The 21,983-nt window shown below is 47.3% G+C and overlaps 6 protein-coding genes across 6 annotated transcripts; 4 read left to right on the forward strand and 2 right to left on the reverse strand.

The window, feature by feature from the left end:
* Window positions 1-453: 453 nt before the first annotated feature.
* Window positions 454-3,063, reverse strand: PADG_08386 (uncharacterized protein; the record flags this gene model as incomplete). The annotated part of the gene is made up of 6 exons (XM_010765334.1): window positions 454-1,154; window positions 1,209-1,318; window positions 1,405-1,869; window positions 1,942-2,217; window positions 2,317-2,714; window positions 2,848-3,063. The coding sequence occupies 6 exons, from the start codon at window positions 3,061-3,063 to the stop codon at window positions 454-456; spliced, it is 2,166 nt and encodes a 721-aa protein (XP_010763636.1).
* Window positions 3,064-4,897: 1,834 nt separating this feature from the next.
* PADG_08387 (citrate synthase, mitochondrial) lies at window positions 4,898-6,828 on the forward strand (the record flags this gene model as incomplete). Its single annotated transcript, XM_010765335.1, has 8 exons — window positions 4,898-5,017; window positions 5,126-5,190; window positions 5,254-5,338; window positions 5,400-5,447; window positions 5,515-5,575; window positions 5,628-6,183; window positions 6,255-6,525; window positions 6,610-6,828. The coding sequence occupies 8 exons, from the start codon at window positions 4,898-4,900 to the stop codon at window positions 6,826-6,828; spliced, it is 1,425 nt and encodes a 474-aa protein (XP_010763637.1).
* A 984-nt stretch (window positions 6,829-7,812) lies between these two features.
* Window positions 7,813-11,151, forward strand: PADG_08388 (Nrd1 complex RNA-binding subunit; the record flags this gene model as incomplete). The annotated part of the gene is made up of 8 exons (XM_010765310.1): window positions 7,813-7,932; window positions 8,045-8,290; window positions 8,625-8,727; window positions 8,943-9,998; window positions 10,074-10,107; window positions 10,170-10,338; window positions 10,426-10,630; window positions 10,691-11,151. The coding sequence occupies 8 exons, from the start codon at window positions 7,813-7,815 to the stop codon at window positions 11,149-11,151; spliced, it is 2,394 nt and encodes a 797-aa protein (XP_010763612.1).
* Window positions 11,152-15,809: 4,658 nt separating this feature from the next.
* Window positions 15,810-16,747, forward strand: PADG_12434 (uncharacterized protein; the record flags this gene model as incomplete). The annotated part of the gene is made up of 2 exons (XM_010765369.1): window positions 15,810-15,861; window positions 16,563-16,747. 2 exons carry the CDS (start codon window positions 15,810-15,812, stop codon window positions 16,745-16,747), a joined length of 237 nt encoding a protein of 78 aa, XP_010763671.1.
* Window positions 16,748-17,125: 378 nt separating this feature from the next.
* PADG_08389 (uncharacterized protein) lies at window positions 17,126-18,934 on the reverse strand (the record flags this gene model as incomplete). The annotated part of the gene is made up of 2 exons (XM_010765336.1): window positions 17,126-18,002; window positions 18,267-18,934. The coding sequence occupies 2 exons, from the start codon at window positions 18,932-18,934 to the stop codon at window positions 17,126-17,128; spliced, it is 1,545 nt and encodes a 514-aa protein (XP_010763638.1).
* Window positions 18,935-20,266: 1,332 nt separating this feature from the next.
* PADG_08390 (uncharacterized protein) lies at window positions 20,267-21,782 on the forward strand (the record flags this gene model as incomplete). The annotated part of the gene is made up of 4 exons (XM_010765311.1): window positions 20,267-20,599; window positions 20,650-20,746; window positions 21,137-21,321; window positions 21,582-21,782. 4 exons carry the CDS (start codon window positions 20,267-20,269, stop codon window positions 21,780-21,782), a joined length of 816 nt encoding a protein of 271 aa, XP_010763613.1.
* Between the last annotated feature and the right edge of the window lie 201 nt (window positions 21,783-21,983).

Raw genomic sequence — 21,983 nt, forward strand, 5'->3', positions numbered from 1 at the left:
ATCCACGGAGATATCCCCAAATAACAACAAAAACACAACCATGAAAACGCGGAAACGCGGAGCATATCTGATGTATTTATTTACAGTTAACTATCCCTCCATGCAAATGCCCGGAAACGTAACCTTGACCATGCATATGCACGTGCGGATGCGGATGGGAACCCCCTATGCCATGTATTTAATGCAGATATATAGGAACTAATGGATGCGTTTATCTAACAAAGAAATTCAAAAGCGCATCTATTATCAATCAATAGAAATGGTTAAGAAAAAGAAAAGAAAAGAAAAGAAAAAAAAAAAAAAAAACAGACCAGCGATGGTGACTGAACCATGTAAATTCTAGGCATCTCACATCTCGCATCCCAATCTCAACATCTCCTTTTCATATTCTCTCCTCCCATCCTGCCAACTAATCCCTTCAATCCTCTCTCCCTCCTTTTAATTTAACCCTCCCTACCCTAACGACCTCTTCAACTGATTCTCCTTCCGCCCATACGGCTCCTTCGCCTCCTCCCTCGCCATATCATTAATCCACCTACCATTGGGCTTAACAACCTTCCCCTTCGACATCTCACTCGCCAAATAAAGCCATGACAACGCATTGCCCACCGTACTAACTTCATCACTAACACTATCTGCCGCCCACCCGCTCAGCCGATAATACAACTCGTCATTCGTCCACAGCTCAAACAAATGCCGCGACACGGCATCCGTATCCCCCACCTCGACCAGGAAGCCGTTCTTGCCATCTTGAACTTGCAGCGGGATGCCGCCGGCTAGGGTTGCAATGACTGGTTTGCCTTTGTGCAGGGCTTCGGAGACTTTTACTTCGAAACCTTCGCGGGTGGAGAGTTGGAGGGCTATGCGAGCTTTGGAGAGGAGGGCGTTGAGGATCTGATCTTGAGGAGGGATGTGCATGATGCAGATGGACGATTTGAGGTGCGGGAGTTTCCCATCTATGTACTCAATGACGGCGTCGTAGATGATGCTGCCGTCCGGGTCATCGACGGAGCCGTGACCGCAGATTAGCAATTTGGGTGGCTTGTCTTCTGGTCGGGCTTCGGAAAGTAAGGCGCGGAATTTCTCGTAGGAGACGAGGACGTCGAAGATGCCCTTTGATGGGTCGAAGCGGGCGATTTGGACGATGTATTCATCTGATGTCCTAGTTTAGCTTATTGGCTGGTAATTTCTTTGCGGGGATGACATACCGTCCGGATAGTCAATGGTGGTCATGCCGATCTCGCGACATCTCGCATTGAAAAGACGTCCATAATATCCAATATCGAAATCGTCCATAGGCTTGTTCAATCCATCAAGCCTGTATTAGAAAACGATAAGCAAAGACCATTCAACCATAATAAGGGGCAGGCAAAGGGAGAGAAAGCAGGAGAAGTGAAGACTCACCAATCCGTTGTTGCTGGCAAATACCCCACAATCTCCGGGGGCACCATACTCGGCACAAAGCTCTTGACAGGATGGCTGATAAATAAATCCGCATACTTGATACTGTCCCAAAAGTAATTCCATGCCTCAGCCTGTGGGGACGTAGGGTCCTCAATCAGGTCACTGCGGATCTGTATGTGGCTACGGTAGATGACAGGCCGCATGGGCGTGAGTTCTTTGATCAACGGGATTAGGCCGGGCATCTGCGGGTCATCGATGACGATGACGTCCGCCCCGCCCTCGCTGGGAGGACTCAGAGGTCCACCCTTGACGAGCCAGTAGCGCTTTGCGTTACCGACTATCCAGTCTGTGAGGGCGGCTTTGTTTTCTTCCGTGAGGCGTTCGTCCGGCTTAGAGACGCCTTGCATGATGTTGTGGTTCGTTTTTGTGATTCGGAAGACCGCCGGTCGAGGGCGGGGAACGTACCTAAATGCACACCAGCGTGAGAAATCATATCATGATGGTTAAATGTAGAATGGAGGATGTAAGTAAACTCACCATTTGATATTCGCTCCCAATGCCTCTGCAAACCTAACGAGTGCATGCCTCATCAACGCCACACCTCCGCCCTGCGGTGTGCTGCTGAAAAATGCTACTCTAATCTTACGATCCTTCAAGTCATTCGCATATTTCATGACAGAATTCCATGTTCGACCGCCAACAGTCGTCTCGTAATCCGACAGCGTAGCCAGAACGGCATGAAAACCACAATCGACCTCGACGCATCCCCGATACCCCACTTGCAGCAGTGGTGCCTTATTAGGACCGAAGAAGCTACGGTTTCTGTTAGCTCATGGTGGGGCCCGGAAATGCTATGCTCTCGAGAGGGGGAGTAGAAAAGAGCAGAAAAGAATAGAAAAGTACCATACGTACGTAATACATTTCCTGGCCACAGACTCCGCCTGCTCATCCAACGTCTTCGAATTCCAAAACTCCCGATTAATCCAGCCAACACTATGCACGCCCTTGCCATGCAGGACCAGGGGCACGATATCCAGCTCATGCCATAGCCGCGGACACAAGTGCGGGCAACGCTCCGCCAGATCTTTCGGCAGCGCAATGCCTAGAAACTTCTCGAGGTGTTCGTGCTCATACCGGCACAGCTCGAGGATGACAAAGTCGGTGATGACGTCTGCGGTCGGATGGAAGGATTCATCGACGGGAAAGTGGTGTTCGGAGAAATCGAGGAAGTAGGTTGTGTCGCGGATTGCGAGGGAGATTACGACTTCATTTTTGTCGGTGGAAGATACGGAGATGCCGCCGTAGATTGTCTGAATTTCGGTATGGGAGGTTAGCTGGGATAAAGAATAGCGAAGAAAGCTGGGGTACCAAAAAAAAAAAAAAAAACAGCACAACACCTATGTACTGTACTGCACATGGCCATCAAACAACCTATCCACATACCTCCGACGGCGGCCCGACCCACGAGTTCCTCGCAACGCGATCCTGTAGATCCCGCTTCTGATACAGGGACCTCCTCCGCTGAAACCGCCTGTCATGGAACTCGGTCATGATCATGTCGACGTACGGTTTCAAATGCGCGCCGGTGCGAGGACGCCCTGGCCGAGCAGGACGATCTGGCAGCAACTCAGCCTCCGGGGTGTGCTTTTCCAGGGACATGGCGGGGGTGCGGTTGGCGGGAGGCCCATGTAAAATCAAGGCAGAGAGGCAAGAGGAAAGAAAGAGATGGAGAGCGGAATACGATCAGAAGAACAAGCAAGGGATGGGTTTATGGGAGGGAAGTGGCAAGAGGGGCAGAGGGGCGGGCGCTTGTGTGTATAAGGTGTAGTTATATGTATAGGGCGGGGGCAATGCTATATATGACAAGTCTATAGCTAATTAATTCTAATATGCAAGGGAGTTTAACTGTCTTCCCGGTTGCATCCCGAGTAGTTGTAGGTGCTGAGTATCCAGGTAGTATCGAGTCTTATGCGGGAGATGACCGGATGAGAATGGACCCACTAGTTATCCACTGAAATTCAACTAACTGGATTTCAACCAGAAATACAACCCACTAATTAAACTAAATTAAACTCTGATGGGATCAGGGGCAGGGTGTTCTTTACGCTGGCTCAAGAGTGTGTGGAGCTCGTGAGCATAGCATAGGGACAAGGGATTGAAAGACTCGTGTGTTTTTGCTTCTCTCGCACATTCACAGACAATATATCCCTGGTATTCCTCCTTTGTTAAAGGGATATTAATTATTCTGTATTCATAGGCCTCGATAATGTGATCAAGGCTCTGTATTAAGCCTTGAAAAGAACTTTTTAAGACTTGTCTCGTAAATTCTTAGCTTATTTATGACAGACAGACAGAGCTTGCTAGAGAATTGTAAAATTCAGAATAACTGAGGTTGCTAAAATTATTGTATCTCTAAGAGAGTAGAGATTCAAGAGTTATCTAACTACCGAATGATTTAATTAAATTTAAATAAATATTTTATAACTTTTAAATATACTAAAGTACTTGAGGAATTTATAAATTTACCATGTTCATATTTTAAATATTAACTATATCAGGTATGTTCTAGTAGTTAGAAAGAGCCTACAGTTAAATTCATCATAAGATTTAAAAGCAGTGATTGAGAAGTTACAAGTGAAAACATTATTTCTTTCTATAGGGCTTTCGGCCTGCCACATTTGTCTCAAATAGCTGTAACCATCACTTGCTCATATCTCTTGAGAATTGAATGATGCTGGCTTTCAAGTTGATGCAATTTGAAGAAATTGGCTTTTTTGAGAACACGTTATGTTGCTTTGCATTGCACAGATCTACTATCAGACAACAGCCCCTAGCATAATAATAATAATAATAATATGATGTCAACAAGAAGAAGAATATGCAGCCGGGGTGAGGCGAGATAGCCGAGAATCTTCAAGGGAAAGGCGTAACTAGTTAACTAACTGAGCCTTGACATTCCAATCATCTAACCCGGGAAATCAGAAACGAATGTCTAGCAGATGAATGGCTGCTCGGAAGACTTTTAACGGATCTTTCTTTTATAATTCAACAACACGATGTGTCTTTATCTCCCCAATAAATAAATATATATATATATATATATAAATAATAAAAAGAAAAGTTAGGAAACAGCAACAATTTTATGACCCACCAAACCTTACTGATGGGCATAATATGGTATTGTAACGGATGTTCAGCGCGGCAGAAACAACCCGGTTGTTTTTGGCTCACAAGCTGTATCTGGAATACACTAGTTAACGTCCAACTTCGGTATTTTTTTAAGGCAAAATATGCTTATTTTTCTTCTTCTTCTTCTTCTTCTTCTTCTTCTTCTTCACTTCAACCTTTCAACTTTTCTTCCCTTGCTTTCTTAAACTCGCTCCCTCCTCTATCTTCTCCTTTGCTTTCTATTTTCTTTCTACTCTCTTTCTCTTCTCTCAATCCATAGATAGTTATTCTTGTTTTGACTTTTTTCCGGTTTCTTCCCCAAATCATGGTTATCTCTCTCAGATTGGGGAGTCTTGTTCTCCGCTCCTCCTCCTTATCCACCAAACACACTGTCCGGTCCGCTGCGTTGGGCGGCCTGCGGTGCTACTCCTCTTCTAAAACTAAGGTCATTAGTTCTCCCTTGACTTAATTTACTTCTTCCAGTTTCCTCATCCGTGTTGGAATTTATGCGCTGACCTGACCTGACCTGACCTGGTTTGGTTTTGGTTTTTAGTCCCTCAAGGATACATTTGCGGAGAAAATTCCAGCTGAGGCTGAGAAGGTAAAGAAGCTTCGAAAGTATGAATGGTTCAATTATTAGCTGGGTTGGTCCTATAATTCGATCTGACTTGCTGTCGACAGGGACTATGGGAGCAAGGTCATAGGCGAAGTTACCCTCGGCCAAGTCTATGGGGGTGCTCGTGGAATCAAATCGCTTGTTTGGGAGGTATAGATCTATCCGGGGATTTAAGGGATTGTCACATCGAAAATACTGACGAAGTCCAAAGGGATCTGTCCTCGACTCTGAGGAGGGAATTCGCTTCCGGGGCATGACTGTATGTTTACCCCCGCTAAATCCTTCAATATCATTTATCAGAATCCACGAGCTGATACCTCCGCTAGATCCCTGAGTGCCAGAAACTTCTCCCCAAAGCCCCGGGGGGAGAGGAGCCTCTGCCAGAAGGTACTGCATACATGACACCAGGTGCGATGACTCTGCGCTAATGGTCCGATAGGTCTTTTCTGGCTGCTCTTGACCGGTGAGGTCCCAAGTGAGGAGCAAGTCCGCGCACTCTCCGCTGAATGGGCGGCCCGATCCGACGTGCCCAAGTTCGTTGAGGAGCTGATCGACCGCTGTCCCTCCACTCTGCACCCCATGGCGCAATTCTCCCTGGCCGTCACCGCCCTTGAACACGAGTCTGCGTTCGCCAAAGCGTACGCCAAGGGCATCAATAAGAAGGACTACTGGCAGTACACCTTCGAAGACTCCATGGACCTGATTGCCAAGCTGCCCACCATTGCCGCCAAGATCTACCGCAACGTCTTCAAGGATGGCAAGGTCGCTCCAATCCAGAAGGACAAGGATTACGGTTTCAACTTGGCCAACCAGCTCGGATATGGAGAGAACAAGGACTTTGTTGAGCTGATACGCCTGTACCTGACCATCCACTCTGACCATGAGGGTGGAAATGTCAGTGCCCACACCACCCACTTGGTTGGAAGCGCTTTGAGTTCTCCTATGCTCTCTCTCGCCGCTGGTCTTAATGGTCTCGCTGGTCCCCTTCACGGATTGTAAGTTAGATACACAGTAATAACCCGTCAATCAAGGGAACAACCTTTCCTAATACAATTTACTCCCATAGGGCCAACCAGGAAGTTCTCGTGTGGCTTCAGAAGATGAAAAAGACCATTGGCAACAATGTCAGCGACAAGGCTGTCACCGACTACCTCTGGTCCACCCTGAACGCTGGCCAGGTTATCCCAGGCTATGGCCACGCCGTTCTCCGCAAGACTGACCCCCGTTACACATGCCAGCGTGAATTTGCCCTCCGCAAATTGCCCGATGACCCGATGTTCAAGCTGGTTAGCCAAGTTTACAAGATTGCGCCTGGCGTCCTGACTGAGCACGGCAAGGTATGAAACCGCCACCCCTCCCAACTCTTTTTGACATTTTTCTTTTTTACAACTGCAAAACTAACTAAATTGCGCGATTTAAAGACGGCCAACCCACACCCTAACGTGGACAGCCACTCCGGAGTTCTCCTTCAATATTACGGTTTGACAGAATCCAGCTATTATACCGTGTTGTTCGGTGTCTCTCGGGCCCTCGGAGTTCTCTCACAGCTAATTATCGACCGTGCACTGGGAATGCCCATCGAACGACCCAAGAGCTTTAGCACTGAGGACTATGCCAAACTTGTTGGTGTTCAACTGTAAAAAAAAAATAAAAATAAAAAAAAAAAAATAGACCTGTAATAATATCTCATGAATAGCATTTGTTTGTTCTTGTTTCCGTGTGGCCCTATTTCGGAGAAAATCCTTTTTTGTTGAGGGGGGTATTTAAAATTTTTGTTTAATTATACATGTACTATACAAACAAAGTATACTATTATAAGAATATCATCAAGATACGAATCATGTGGAAATTTCCATCCAGTTTTCCAAGGAGGGTTGTAAATCTTCAAGGATTCATCCGAAATTCAGTGATTACTCATCAAAAATCTAGCATTTCACGTGGAGTTCCCAACACGGCTAGCGCTGGTCGCCAGAAACGGAATTTTTCCTTGCGGCTCCGGTTCCCCTCAAACTTCAATTTCTTAATTTTCAACCTTCATCCAACAACCCTCTACTCTTCTCATCCATCCCTCATCCATCACCACCTTTCTTGCTCTTCATCCATCTTTCGGTCATCTCTTTTTTTATATCACAGCGTCCTCGTACCGCCTATTTCGCTGTTGTACTCGTATTCACTGCTTCACGTTGATCGCCTCTGGCCCCTCTACTCACATTGCCTGTCGTAGGTTTAGGGTTTTCTGGGTCTTTGTAGTGACTTCTCGTTCGCACCCCCCGACCATAACATCAGGACTCCCTTCATACAAGTTCGATTCTCCGTATCATCTTCTCTCATCACTTAGATACTACTTTCTACGCTTTGCCTGGATCACCGCCTTTACCTTATACTCGTCACGTCGCTCTCGCGTACAGTAGATAAAAAGAGAAGTTGGCTTGGACGACTTTAAACAACCCATTTATCTCGAACATTATACACCTGTCCAAAAAAAAAGAAAAGAAAAGAAAAGGAAAGAAATCACAAACAATCACTTTCCTACCCCACTCTTTGCGACCTGGAACAAGTTTGTGGTCATTTATCCATTTTTTGGACTGGTAGCAACTGTTAAAGAAACCCAACCCCTTCCAGCCATGTCGTCTGCTGTAGCAGAGTTAGATGGCTATCTGCAGTCCATGCTAGCGCTTAAGGCCCCCGGAGCATCAGGTTCCAAGGTCCAAAGTATCAACGCTCTATGTGCGGCCAATGTACAGGTATGGCCCAAACTCTAGTCTCCAAAACATTTTTAAAAAAATAAAAAATAAAAAATCAACCCTTCCCAACGCCAAAGCTATATTCTAACATCATATGTTTTCAACTATACAGTCCGAATCTGTCCTCGTTCAAAAAATATATACCCACTTCAAAAGAGCCCCCGCAACACACAAGCTGGGTGTACTCTATGTCGTAGACTCTGTAACTCGACACTGGCTAGAATCAGCCCGGAAAGCCGGTCAAAGTGTTGGTAGCGGTGCTCCAGATGGAACATTTGCGGCTGGTGTTAACAGAATGACTGAATTGCTTCCCGTCCTGATGACTGATATCATAAACAATGCTCCTGAGGATCACAAGGTACGCGTACTCTTAGACACAATGCAAATGCAGACGAAGGATATCAGCAGCCGCAAGTTGCAATTACATTATAAAGAAGTCGTGCACAACGGCATTATACCATCAGTTTCGGATGGCCGTGCGTCGACCTTAGAGAAGAAACATTCTCCCCTCCACGTATATTCCCATTCGTTTAGCACGAAACTGCCGTTTTATATTCTACGTCTCTTTTACACTTGGTCACATAGACTGTCTCATTCTTTCACTTCCGGCCTTTGATTATCTCTGATTTTGCATCTTGCCATGCCGTGACTGAATAATTCCCACTTACGTATGAACTGTTTTCTCTTTTTAGGACAAAATCAAGAAATTGGTGGACATTTGGGAACGTGGATACACCTTCCCGGCGGATATGATCTCTTCCTTCAAGGAAAAGCTAACTGCACCAGTATCTCAAAGTAAGCTATATTTTCCCCTGGATTTTATAAACCGAACGATCTCTTCTTCTCTCGCCATTTTTCCCATTTCCCCATGTTTTAAAAGAACACCATGGGAACAAAACGGGAAAAGAAGCCGAAATCAAGCCAAATGTATAGGCAAATAACGAGCCAGAAGAGGCATCTGTAGGGTATGTGTGAACCCAGATTTTCTGATGTATGAAATTATCTTTTAGACCTACAATCAACTACCCCCGAAGGATCACCGGCCCCCAATTTTATCCCCATAGGCGGATCGCAGCAAGCCGCCCCCTCATCATCTGCCACAGTGCCAGATACCTCTAGCATTTTGAAGGCCTTGGCGGATATGGCAAAAAGCAATACAGCTGCTCCAGCATCAACCTCAGGTGTACCAGCGCAAACTAGTTCCCATAGTATATATAATACGCAGACTTCAGTTCCACAACCCGTGCCCGCGTCCGTAGACCAGGCTGCGCAACAACCTAACGGGCGGGCTGTAAATCCCTATGCTGTGGGCAACCTTGCAAATCAATTCGCGGGCTTGAGTAATATGGCTCAGAATCCAAATATGTTTCCAAATCAAACACAAACTCCAGCTAATGCTGGGAATCCTCTGGCAGCGGCAGCGGCTGCGGCTGCGGCTGCACAAAACCCGCTTGCCGCGCTGATGCCTCAAGCTGGGGCTCTGCCTCCAGATACACTGCAGCAATTAAGTCTGCTTCAACTAATGGCTGCACAGGGTATTCCGCAAGAGCAGTGGGCAACTGCTTTGCAAATTCTAAGTCTCTCCAACTCCGCAAATACTGGCATGGCCAACGTGAACCCTGCCGCAGCCCTAGCAGCCTTTTCCCAGCAGCCCGCCGCTAGTCAGAATAACGCCTGGGGCTCCCAACCCCAGGACCCGTCATCACGTGATCGTGACCGAGACCACCGGGGTAGAGACCATAGTGATCGAGACGACTATGTACGGTCCCCGCAAGGAGGATATCGGCGCCGCTCCAGATCGCCTGGATGGGATAGGCGTCGTGACGTTTCCCCCCCGCGGCGTCGCGACAGCCCCGTGTACGGGGAATATCACGGAGATTCTCCGGGGAGGAATCGGGACCCCCGCGACGCCCGTGGACGACGGGCACCTGGTGAGTATCGTCAGCGCAGCCCGCCTGGGAGACGCCGGAGAAGCCCGACTCCGCCTCGTAAGGAGACTGCTCTTCCTCCTCCCGGACCAAAATTTTTGGAATGGGACTATTCGATTGGCCAGGGGAATATTAGAGGTATATCTCACTGCCTTCTTTTTTGCTTTAACTTAGCGTCTGTGAATATCATACTGATGATTGCTTTTTATACAGTTCTCAGCAGGACCCTTTTTGTCGGTGGCGTAACGTAAGTTTGCTCTTTTTATTATTACGACCCAGAGAAACTTGATACTGACAAGGAATGAATAGGTCGTCTGAATCCCACTTAAGATCTCTTTTTGGTCGCTACGGCATCGTCCAAACATGTATAGTTAACATTGACAAGCGTCACGCTTTCGTGAAGATGATCAACAGACGTGACGCCGTTACAGCTCGCGAAGGGATGGAGCAGTACAAATCCGGCGACATGCAATTACGAGTAAGTTTTAGCCTGCCACCAGTCAACCTCTAGTACCTGTACTTCCTTTCCCATGAAGAGTAATTTATTCTAACTTTCAGCCACCAGACACGATGGGGTGTCGGATTCGGCCCACGAGACTGCAGTGACTACCAAACCGGCATCAGCGTCATCCCCATCGAACGCCTCACAGACGCAGACCGCAAATGGATGCTCAGCGCAGAGTACGGCGGGACGGGCGGAAAGCCCATTGAGAGTTTTATGGTTGTGGAAGAGCCCGATATTGAGATCGGGGCTGGCGTGTCTTCGAAGGGTACATAGATCACCCCAAGTTGAATACGAACAACAAAACCAAAACTAACACACCCAACAGCTATAAGCCGACGCATGGCCACCGACCAAGGTGGGAAACGCGGTCCCCAATCGACACGTACTAACGTGGAACCAGAACGCTTCCGCCGTCCCAACCGCGGCCCAATGGATGACGGCCACGGCCATGGTCCCGCTCACGGTGGATACGGCGGTCACGGCAGTCACGGACACAACCAGGGCCACGGCCATGCAGGGCAAGGCAGCAATGGCAGTGGCCACGGTAATGGCAGCGGCGATCGGAACGGTGATCGCAGCGAGTGCGACGGCTCCTCAAGCGCCAATAACGCAAACGCAATCGGCGTTCCTCCCCCCGTGCCTGGTTTTGGCTTTTCGTTTCCCGGTATGCCTATGTTCCCACCTGGGTTTATGCTTCCAGGTGCTACTGGCGCGGGTGCACAGGGGCAACAGGGACAGAGACAGGGACAGGCTGCTGAGTCGTCGTCGACCCCTGGACAGAGTTAGTAGGTCGGCAGGGAAAGATGCAAGTTGGGATGTAGCAGGTAGAGGTGAGGAGCGGTTGTTGTGTGCAGTGTTGATATTTGATATAATCTTTCTTATCCTTAGTGTTGTTATCCTGGGTTCTGCTTTCTCCCCCCTCTCCTTTCCTCTCTTGTTTCTTGTTTCACTTCCTCCTGGTCCAGCACCCCATACATACTGTGTGGTGTACTGCGGCTTGGTTGGTCTAAAATGTTGTTTAGCTTTGTCTCATTTCATTTCTTTCCTCCAATTTCCCAACTCCAACTCATTGGCAGGGACACGGTACTGCAGCCGTTTTCAATGATGTATTCCCCCCTCTTTTCTTCATGTTTCCTTCTACTTCGAAGGCTCTTCTCTCTCTAAATCAATTGTAATCATCTTCTTCCCATGACTTGGCTCTCTTGATTTCGCTTCATTTCTTATTTCCTCATTCACTTTGTTCATGCTCTGCTTCTCACTTTTTTGCCCATATTATTTTAATATATTTTTCTTTTTTTTAAAAAAAATTTTTGCTCCTTTCTCTCCATTCAATATTGCGTGTATGAGTGAGTTGAGCGGCGCGTTCCCCAATCTGATTACGATTTCAAGTTCAATTCCGTTCCTAGCTGAGCACAGAACACAGACAGATTACAGAATCATAAATCTGTTCCTTTTCTATGTTTGATAAACTTTCTCGGATTCTTATCATACGCTCTCCTTTGTCTAAGCCTCTGCGCTCCGTTCCGACTCCTGAATATCATTACCTCCTTCGGTTCCAGAAGGGACATGTTAATGAAACAGCATAATGATAGGAAGGCTTATGCATTTGGTATTGCTGATTGCATCAGTCTTTGTTTTATCCGATGCCACAATTCCAGCTGAATCTCTCCTCTTGACATTTTACCATAGAACTTCATCCCAACCCATCACCACCACCACTTGGACATTCATCCCTTCATAAACAGACCACAAAAATAAAACTTAGATACGCCAAACCAAGTAATAATATCTTTGCATAATTTTTTTTTTATTTTTTCTAAATTAAACAAAGAAAAAGTTCAAGACATATGTGTGCAAAGAACAACCCCCTCCCCCCTTGTGAGTTCGGTCCTGTATCATTCGTTAAATAATTAACAACATCCCCACCAACATTTGACAAAAAATAAAATAAAAAAGCCGAGAAAACCCCATATAATCCAATACCAAATCAAGAAATTTGAACTATTGGAATTAAATTTGAAAAAGAGGGGACAGTTGTGCGGCATCTTGGAAGCTGCTGCTGGCCACCGTAATAATTGCCGCTGCGCCGAACAAGGACAAAAGAAAGTCCATAGGTAACTAAACATGTAGTTCTTATCCTCACTAATATTAGTTAGTCATTTTTCATTTCCGACAAAAATTCAAGGAAAAATTAACATTTGTAGGGCTGAGGCTGTTACAAATCTCTCTTCCAATCATTCTATTGTTCGGCATTTGAAGATCTGCAGTGGCGAAAGCTGGGTGGAAAGTATGTAGGTAAAAGATTGTATTGATTTTTATGTTTCTTGGTTTTAGACAATAGACAAGCCAGTTGTTGGAAAATGTCATTGGAACCACTTGATTTTATTTGTCTGAGAAAAACAAGTCGAATGCTTCAGCCATAACTAACTGCCTCAGCTAAAGGGTGAATAAATATAGTATATGAGATCAGAGGACAAGTGTTCAAGCCGCCCAGCTAACACACTCGGGAATTCGGGGGTATTGGACCGTAAGAGATGTTGTGTATGCATGGCTTGATAATATCTACGACTTATCCATCCTCTCTCAGTTCCAGCGAAAAGGAGGGTGAAATGTAGGAATGAAAAGAGATATCAAGGCCAAAGTTTGAACAGCGTTACATCATCGACCTCTTGTGGGTCTATTGAATATCAGCTTTTACATCATTCCATAAAATGTGGCACACATAACATTTACTTGCAACTATCTAATAACCGCAGTATGAATATTGACTTTATGCAGTATCAACGGGCAAGATATATATATACACAGTAACACACAATACCACAAGACAACAACAACAACAACACCCTGCACCCAAAATGCGATTAAGAACGATTAAATTTGAAAAGAAAGGAATCGCAATTCTACATCTGTTATATACAGCCGCTTCAGAAGCCTAGGACAAACTGTACCTGACCTCTATTCCAAGAGCTGATGGAAAATACCATCCTGCACAAAAAAAGAAAAGAAAAAAAAAAAAAGAAAAAAAGAAAAAAAAAAATCAAGCTTTCCCAAGCTTTTTTTGAACGGCGCCAGCGGCGCATGCATGTGTCCTGCTGCTTCGTCACGCTCACAATCAAATTATCGTCAGTGCGCACTCTCTGCATTCATTCAAAGATAGTTAGTTAGCAAACCCAGAAGGATCCCCTCGTTCAACATCGGAGAGACAACTGCAGCCGATAGCATTGGTATGAGCGTGGATTGGAAGTGATCCGAGAGCCCAGGCGGTCAGTTGAACAGCAGAAGCGAGGACAGCACTGAGATATATAAAAACGGGAAATAACGAAAAAGCAAAAAAGAGGAAGAAAAAAGAATAGAAAGCAACAAAAACCGTCGTCATCAAATCAAGATTTTTTTTTTTTTTTTTTTTTTTTTTTTTTTTTTTTTTACCTGTGCGCTCGCATGGCGAGGTGGGGAGGGAGTGTTGATTTGGGTGGTGAACACAAAAAGAAGGGGGGGGAAGGCTCCAAGCTCTGATATTGCCTCTTGTTGATGGGATGCTGCGTGTTCTGCGTGGGGGGAGTTGGATACGATCGCAATCCAGGAAGATAGCGATCATCAAACACTCGGAGTTCAAAGAAGAGGTTAACTAACTGCCTTACACATCTGAGCGGAAACCCAACTCCAATACCCGAGGCCAAAGCCGAGCGGACTCTCTCCGTGTCCATTGCTGGTTGCTTAGGGGTCATTGCGGCTATATTCCAATGAGCAGAAATTAGTTACCGGTCAATCGATTCAAGAGCAATGGCATCTCTGTATTGATTTGAATTTTTGGAAAATGTTTGCTGCCGGATTGCTGTGAAATTGTCCTTTGGGAGGTATGAATGATAGTAGTTAACGCACGGGAGACAACCTCGTTTTCCGCAGGATGTTCGAAGTAACGGGGGGATTAATTCAATTCTGACATTTCCCCACACACTGTTGGCCTTTTTTATTTTCCTTTTTATTTTCCTTTTTTTTTTTTTTTTTTTTTTTTTGTTTTTTGCTTGCACTGCCGTCATCATCACCACCCAAGAAAAGCTCAGTGTACGGAGTAAGTCACAGCAAAACCACAACAAAATAAAAATAATAATAATAATAATAATAATAATAATAATAATAATTTTTTTTTGACAGTTTTATCCCTCAAAAATGGCCCACCTTGGCTCACAACTTCACCGCCAATTGTAATAAAAAAAAAACTTTACCCCCTCTCAGTCAATTATATCCCGCCTTATTATTTCCCTCGGGCATCCTGGGAAAAAAAAAAAAAAATTTCACCCCCTGGACAGGAACCCGGGTTGTTCGCAGCGAATTTAAGCAGCCTTGGGAAGGTTAGCAGAATGGACACCCCAATTCCTTCTTCCCAAGTCACCCTAATAATAATCGTGGATCAATTCGGCACGTTCAAGCCAATTGAATCCTGATAGAAATGTGGAAAGACTTTTTTCTTTTTACTTTTTCTTCTTTCTCTTTTCTCCATGCCATTCATGGCCTCTTTCGTTCTGCGCCCGTGAATCGTGGGGTAAAACAGAACAGCCCGAAACAACGCCCATGACGGAGGCGGCGGTTGGATCGTGATGCATGCGATCGCTGATGTTTGGTTAGTAATGTGTATGGTATTTGGCAGGTAGCGTCGTATGGGTTGGGGTTGGGGTTGGGGTTGGGGTTGGGGGGGGGGGGAGGAGAGAAGAGAGAGAGAGGGGGGTGGGGTTGGTACTGATGACGGGGCTTGGATAGAAGAGGAAAAAGAGCTCTCTCTATGAACGCTGTTTCAGGAAGAACATTGACGGGAACTCAAAAGATCTCGAACGAGCTGATGTTTGAGATGTTCTGATTATGTTCTCAGAAGAAACGTAGGTCTGAAACAAGAAAGCTGAAGCAAGCAACGAATCCTTTTTTGTTTTTCTCTCTTTCTCTTCTCTCCACTACTTCGTGCAACTCTCACACCTCTCGGCCTGATCTGTATCTACTGCAGTAATTACCCCCCCCCCCCCCCCCGGCCGAACCCTCCCAAGCCTAAAGCAAAAAAGTCGCCATGATCAGCCACCAGTTTCACGCTTCTAGCTGCATCTGGAAATCGGTTCTGAGCAGGGAACATGGGGAGGAAAACTCACCTAAAAAGCTGCAACGGGGATTTAAAAAAAAAAAAAAAAAAAAAAGCCGTTTCAAATGATGCATTGGCCATTGGGGGCACTTTTTGTCGTTCAAGCTATGCTGAACCCGCAGGAGTCAACTCCGTAGCATCCCCCCTAATTAAATTGGCGTCGCGAGACCCGGGGGGGGGGGTGGTCCGCTAGCTGGGAGCTATGGCGTGCTGTCAGATCGTTGTAGACATAGCTCCGCGGGAGGAACTGTGCATTGACGATGTGTATGGAGTATGTTCTGTTTGTCTCTCTGTCTGTCTGCCTTGAGTTGTCGGTTGAATGGAGAGGAGTAATTCCAACTCAATTGCAGCTGGTGCTGGTGCTGGTGCTGGTGCTTGGTAACATCTTTATTATTATTTATTTCACTCACCCCCCGCTATCCGTTGTCGGTATAAGAGAAGCCTTTGGTTTTGACATTTCGAGCGCCATCGCAATACCGTGCCGTAATACCCCGTACCCCGTACCCCGTACTCCGTACCAGGTACCAGATACAGTAATACAATACAAATACCATAAATACCGAGCAATAGGAAAAAAGCTTTATGGGCGTATTATCGAAAAAGCGGCAATTTAAAAAAGAGAGGGAATTCAAGAATCAAATACAACTCTGCCAAGCGGGTTGTCCCCTGGACGCCGCTGTTTTGAGGCAAATATTATCCCACGCCAACCCACCAACATGCCGCAGAGCCGACTGCCACGTCCCCTCCGTCTCAATGCGCACGCACTCGGATACCACCGTTGCGCAGGTGGTATTTATTTCTCTTTATTTTTATTTTATTTTTGCAGAAAATTCCTCCCACAACATATGTTACAAATCTTTTTTTTTAAAAAAAAAAAAAAAAAAAAAATTAATTAATTAATATAAATAAATAAATGAAATATAATATAATATAAAAAAAGGGTTCCAGCCCCCATCGATATCGAAGAGCATAGCATAGCATAGCATAGCATAGCATAGGTCACGCGAACAAGATATCCACTCGGAAGTTTATACAGTACCTGCATAACCGTGTGTACACCTCTGTTGCACAGGGCTCATCTGCGTCAAACCGGGCGATTCGATTCACTCTGAGGCTCATGGCTCATGGTTAGTGGCTCGCGGTTCATCGAGTTTCGAGGCGGGAGGCGGGCAAGGGAGTGGGCGCGGATGGGACGATTGGGCTGGCTCCAGGTCACGGCTTGCTGTGAATCAGATATTTGCGGGGTCTAGCTCCTAGATATGGAATGGGAGGGGAGGGGAGGGGAGGGGAGGGGGGTTCTGTCTTTCATGCATGTGTTGTTAATTGAAGGGTTTTTCTGGTTCATAGGATTGTGTGCGTCTGGGGTTTGGGAAACGGAACCGGACCCTTCTATTATACCGTGTGTACGTATGTTGATTCTATAGTAAATGCAGATATAGCTCATTGTCGTATGTATGTATGTATGTTATGTATATGCTGTGCTGTACAATAGTTCGAACCTCCGGGGATGAGTCGGGAAAAAGTGCATAAATCTATATTCGAGAAGACAACAAACAAACCTTTTCCTCCCTTCCTCTCTTCCCACCACCCCCATCATCATCATCATCATCATCATCATCATCATCATCATCATCATCACACCGTTCTAATCAACTTAAACGGCACCCCGTCCCACAAACCCCCTCCATCCCCACTCTCATCAACACCCCGCGCCAGATACGAATCCCACCTCTCATCCATCCCCACCTCCCTCCCGTCCCGAATCAACTCCGCCCTCTCAACCTCCTCCCAAAGAAACAAATTAGGCCTCCACATAGCCGTCATCATCACTCCATCGCGCACCAAGTCATGCCCCTGCTCCTGCCCCTGCCCTCCCCCCGTCTCATGCGGCCACTCCCACGCATCGCTCCACATCTGCCCCTCCAAACCCTCCTGCCAATCAACCCGCACCTCAAAGACATGTAGCCGCGGCAGCTGCAACTTCAGCTGGCACAGGGGGCGGAGCATGTATCTCTCCGTGGCGCGGGACATGCATTTTTCACTAAAGGCCGAGGGCCGTTTGAGGGATATCTTGAGCTCGCAGAGGGAGGTTAGGAGGGGCAAGACTTCGGAGCATGCTACTTCCCAGCCGGTGGGGGGGCGGGGGCTGTAGAGGGTGAAGTCCCCGAAGGCGGATCTGCTGTAAGACCAGGTATCGAGGGTGGGGGTGTAGAATCTGGGGATTGATTTCGGGGTGGGTGTGGGGATGTCGTTACTTCTATCGTTGATGTTGTCTGCTGCGAGTTTATGTGGGGTGGGCGGGTGCGCGCCCGGTCGGCGAATTCGGCGAAAGAAGGGGAGGTTATTTAGATAACAGTATGAGTCGAGGTAGTCGAGGTGCGGCCCGCTGATTTCGAGCTTTGTGATGCGTTTTAGGTGGTGGTCTGGGATGGAGATGGAGAAGCCCAGTAGGGTGAGCAGGTCCATTTGGAAGGTCATGTTTTTGTATAACACCGTGACTGCTTCTGTGTAGCTAGTTGGATGTTAGTTGGGACGTTAGGAGAGACAGACAGATAAGTATTCTAGGTTTAACCCCCCCCCCCCTTTTCCCTCCCCCTTTCCCCCCCCCTTTCCCCCCCCCCTTTCCCCCCACCAGAAGAGGCCTGACCTGGGTATGTATGTACGGTGTTGTATAGCACTTTTAGAGCATACTCTACATATGGAGATGCATATGGAGAGGAAAATAAAGTGATATAACAATGTATGAACCGGGAAGCAAAAGATGTAATATACGTACACTTGCCGACAAACGCATAGCAAGTCCAGCGCCCCGCTAATTCCTTTCTTTGCGCTCGGGAGGAACTTCACTGGTGCCACAGACAGCTCACGGATTACGCAGCCAGCCCTGGTCGTCGGACGATAAACATGAGCAGGCGGACACTGATAATCATGTCTATTACCATTATAGCAAACAAAGCCTTCCCGTATACCCTCCGAGCAAGCCACGCTAGCCACCTTCCCCGGAATGGTGACCACGTGTGCGCGCTGCGTCGATAGCGCATATTGATATATCATGAGCCGAATTTCCAGCGGTAACTGAGTAAGGAATCGAGATTCTTCCTGCCGCGAAGAGGAGGAAGATGAAGAAAGGACCCGGATGGCTCTTGTCCCTGGCAGGTTGGATAATAGCCTGCCAAAGCCAGTCCTCTCTTGCTTGATGTCGGGACCAGATTGGCTGGACTGGCCCTTCTCCAGCATGGAAGGGGTAATGGAAAGCCTTCTCCTCCTGGAATTTGTAGTGAGCCCCAGAACGGGGATCATGAGCTCCTTTCTCTCCCTCTCGCTTGCTGCCTTTTTCCTGGCCGATGAGATCAGGAAGCAGACATAGAACGGGGAGACGAGGCACATTATGAGAGCACAGCCGATACGGTCCAGGAACGCCAGAAGCTGCTGCTTGCAAGCCATGGCGATGAACTCTCTGCAGTTGTCAAAGGCCTTTATGGGGGATCATCCGTTGATGATCAACATATTCATATAGAGTAACTAGTACCTAGATCAAGATAGATATGTTAGAGATTACTGAGACTTCTTGAGCACTCAGAGTCGGGACTCGGGAACGGACGATGGGGTTGAGCCAGTGCCTAACATCTGACAGGGCTCTGGCGCTTGGCTCACGGCACAACCAGTCAACCAGTGCTAATGCCCTATCCAGCCAGGCGTTGAGGGCTAGTACAATTAAAAGAAGGATAACTAGTGGCGTGGTTATTGCCCAGCTCCAACCCTACAAGAAACGCGCGTGGGCTCCAGTATTTAAGAGAGCGAGCGATGGGGCCACCAAATCAAGATGCGAAGACACTGAACAGCGCTCGGAGTTGAAAAAGATTCCTCCAGAGAAATGAAAGAGAATCTTGCTTTACTTTTTGATAACTAAGGCAACTCGCGTGCTTTCAAACCTTGAACATCTATTTAACTCCAAGCCAGAGCCAGAGCCTGTAGTTTGCTACCAGAGGGATGGTTCGTTCAAAAGATGTCGAACCTAGGGTAACTAGTTAACTCACCGGCTGGCAACCTTGAGAGCGACCTCTGGAAGTGGCCGATGCATACCCTCGTACTCGGTCAGATAAGGCACCTCCTTCGTCTCGGCCATACAATTAGTTATTTATCAACCAAGCCAAGCACAGCACAGCACAAGCAGAGCAGAAAAAACCTTCCGCTGAAACCCAGGAACCAGACCCCGATAAACTCTGACGCTATCCATGGTTTAAAAGGTATTACAGTTGGGTTGCCCTGAAGGCAAAAGAGTGATAAGAAAATAAAATAAAATAAAACACCAAAGGACCAACGGACGCAAAATATCAAACTCTGCAGATGGCATTCACAAGCTCTGGCCCCAATGAAGCGGTCTGAGACTCCTGAAGAGGGGGGCGGGGTAATAGAAGACGGAGGGATTGAGACATCCCCATCCCTTCCCCCCCCCCCCCCCCCTTCTTTCTCCCGGGAGCCAACCCTGGGTGTGCGCTGGGTGAACACATCGCGGGCTGCACGGGCCCAACCAAGGACGAACACGGACGAACACCGGGGCCGGCTGGAACAATGTCACCAACACCCCTTCTAGCCACTCTTGCCCGCTTTTCTGCTCGACATCATTGGGACTGCAGGGGATGCTCAGCGCGAGGCGATTGCCCGACCGCGAGTCCCGACAGGCCAGAGAGAGGGGGGATGAGGGGGGGTTCGCCGTAGCTAATAGAAGACTGGTGCAACAAATGGGCTGCTGGTTAGTCATGGCGCTCCCCAGCCATGCCCGCTGAGTCAGCTGAGCCTGGGAAGAGGAGTCCGGGAGCAGGGTGCAGTAAGGAGCTTTCGCTTTCGCCTGCGCCCAAAGGCCCCCCGGCCCTCACGCACTCTCCGCCGATCCCCATGCCAAGCCCCGCAGCCAGCGGGGAAAAATGTTGGAGAGTTCGCTCGCCGCAAAGCACGCCACAACGCCCTCGCCAAGCCAATATTCCTCTTCTTGGCGCGGGTCCTCTCTGGCCCGGCAGTCGATGGGATCTAGCCCGCCCTGGAGGCCCCAGGGGGGATCGTCAGGCTGTGCCCGTCGTCGTCGTCGTCGTCGTCGTCGTCGTCGTTCGTGTATGTATGTATGGCTCTCTATATGGATCTATGTGTCTATGTGTATGTAGGTTCTGTCGATCAAGGACTGCGCGGCTGCGACTGTCTATGTAGGTCTGCTGGTTGATCTGCTGCGGCTGTGCTGTGTGCGACGCGGAGCGGGATTTGGTAAAGTGTTAAAAGTTTTCTCTGTGCTTGTGCTTGCACTTGTATTGTTATTTACTGATGTGTCTTGGTAAAACCATACGTGTTTTCCTATGTTTTCGTATGGTGGAATCCGTGGAGGAGAGCGCCCTGGATGTGTGTAGGGGGAAGGAAGGGCTAGAAAAGGGGCAGAGGCAGGGAGTTATGGCCATCGCATTTCAAGAATCTATGTATGGATGTATGGATGAATTCATGCCCACTTCTCGAGATCTCAATTGAGGGTATATATATATACATATACATACATACATACATACATACATACATACATATATATATATATATATAGAGTAAAACGAAAATAAAATAGAAAATAAAAAGTGAAAACCCCTCCTCGGTAATATAGTTACATAGCACGTTCCAAGCCCTCCCGCCAAGCCCCGTCGAACAAATGCGGATCATTCCGGGGTCCATATCTCTCTACCTACCCGCCAAGCATGGACACATCACTCCCCATACCACACTGCTTCGGGGCAAAGAAGGCGCGCAAGAGAGAGCTGGACTTGCGCATATGTGCAACAATAGCTGATATAGGGGATGTAAATGCAGAGGCAGCAGCGCCGATCAAGAGCAGGGAAGGAGGGGGGGGGGGGGGGGGGAAAGAGGGGTGATATCGTGCACGACGGGGGTATGTGAGTTGGAACGGGGTTTGCAATAATAATAAATAGTGCGATCTGTGTGAGGATTGCTCTGCATGGATAGGTATAGGTATATATATAGTTCATTAACAAACGGTGCTTTGAGTGGTTAACTAGTTAAGTAGCTATCGTCTACCATTGTACTCACCATTCCTACATAGCCACCCTCCACGCCAACAATTGGTAATCGATCATACAATCGCCCTTCTCCGCCCCACACCTGCCTCCCTCCCTCCACTCCTCAACGTCCATCTCCACAGCAAACCCATCTCCATCAGAACTTACCACGCGCCCACGGCCCTCCCTATGCACATGGTGTCTGTAAGTTCTTGAAGAATGCCCGAAGCAAAACTGCAGGGTAACGTCCCCATTGGTGTAAATATCTCATTCGAGACATGATAGTTAGGGGTAAGTGAGCCAGCTATCAAGAGAAGGGCCATTCGGCTTGTTGAACGACGAATGACATTGACAAACCATATCAGGTTCTGGCTGATACCTGCAGCAGGCAGAAAGAAAGGAAGAGAGAAAAAAAAAAAAAGAAAAAAAAAAGAAAAAAAAAGAAA

Source organism: Paracoccidioides brasiliensis, assembly GCF_000150735.1.
Source record: "Paracoccidioides brasiliensis Pb18 unplaced genomic scaffold supercont2.16, whole genome shotgun sequence".
In the NCBI taxonomy this organism is placed as follows: domain Eukaryota; kingdom Fungi; phylum Ascomycota; class Eurotiomycetes; order Onygenales; family Ajellomycetaceae; genus Paracoccidioides; species Paracoccidioides brasiliensis.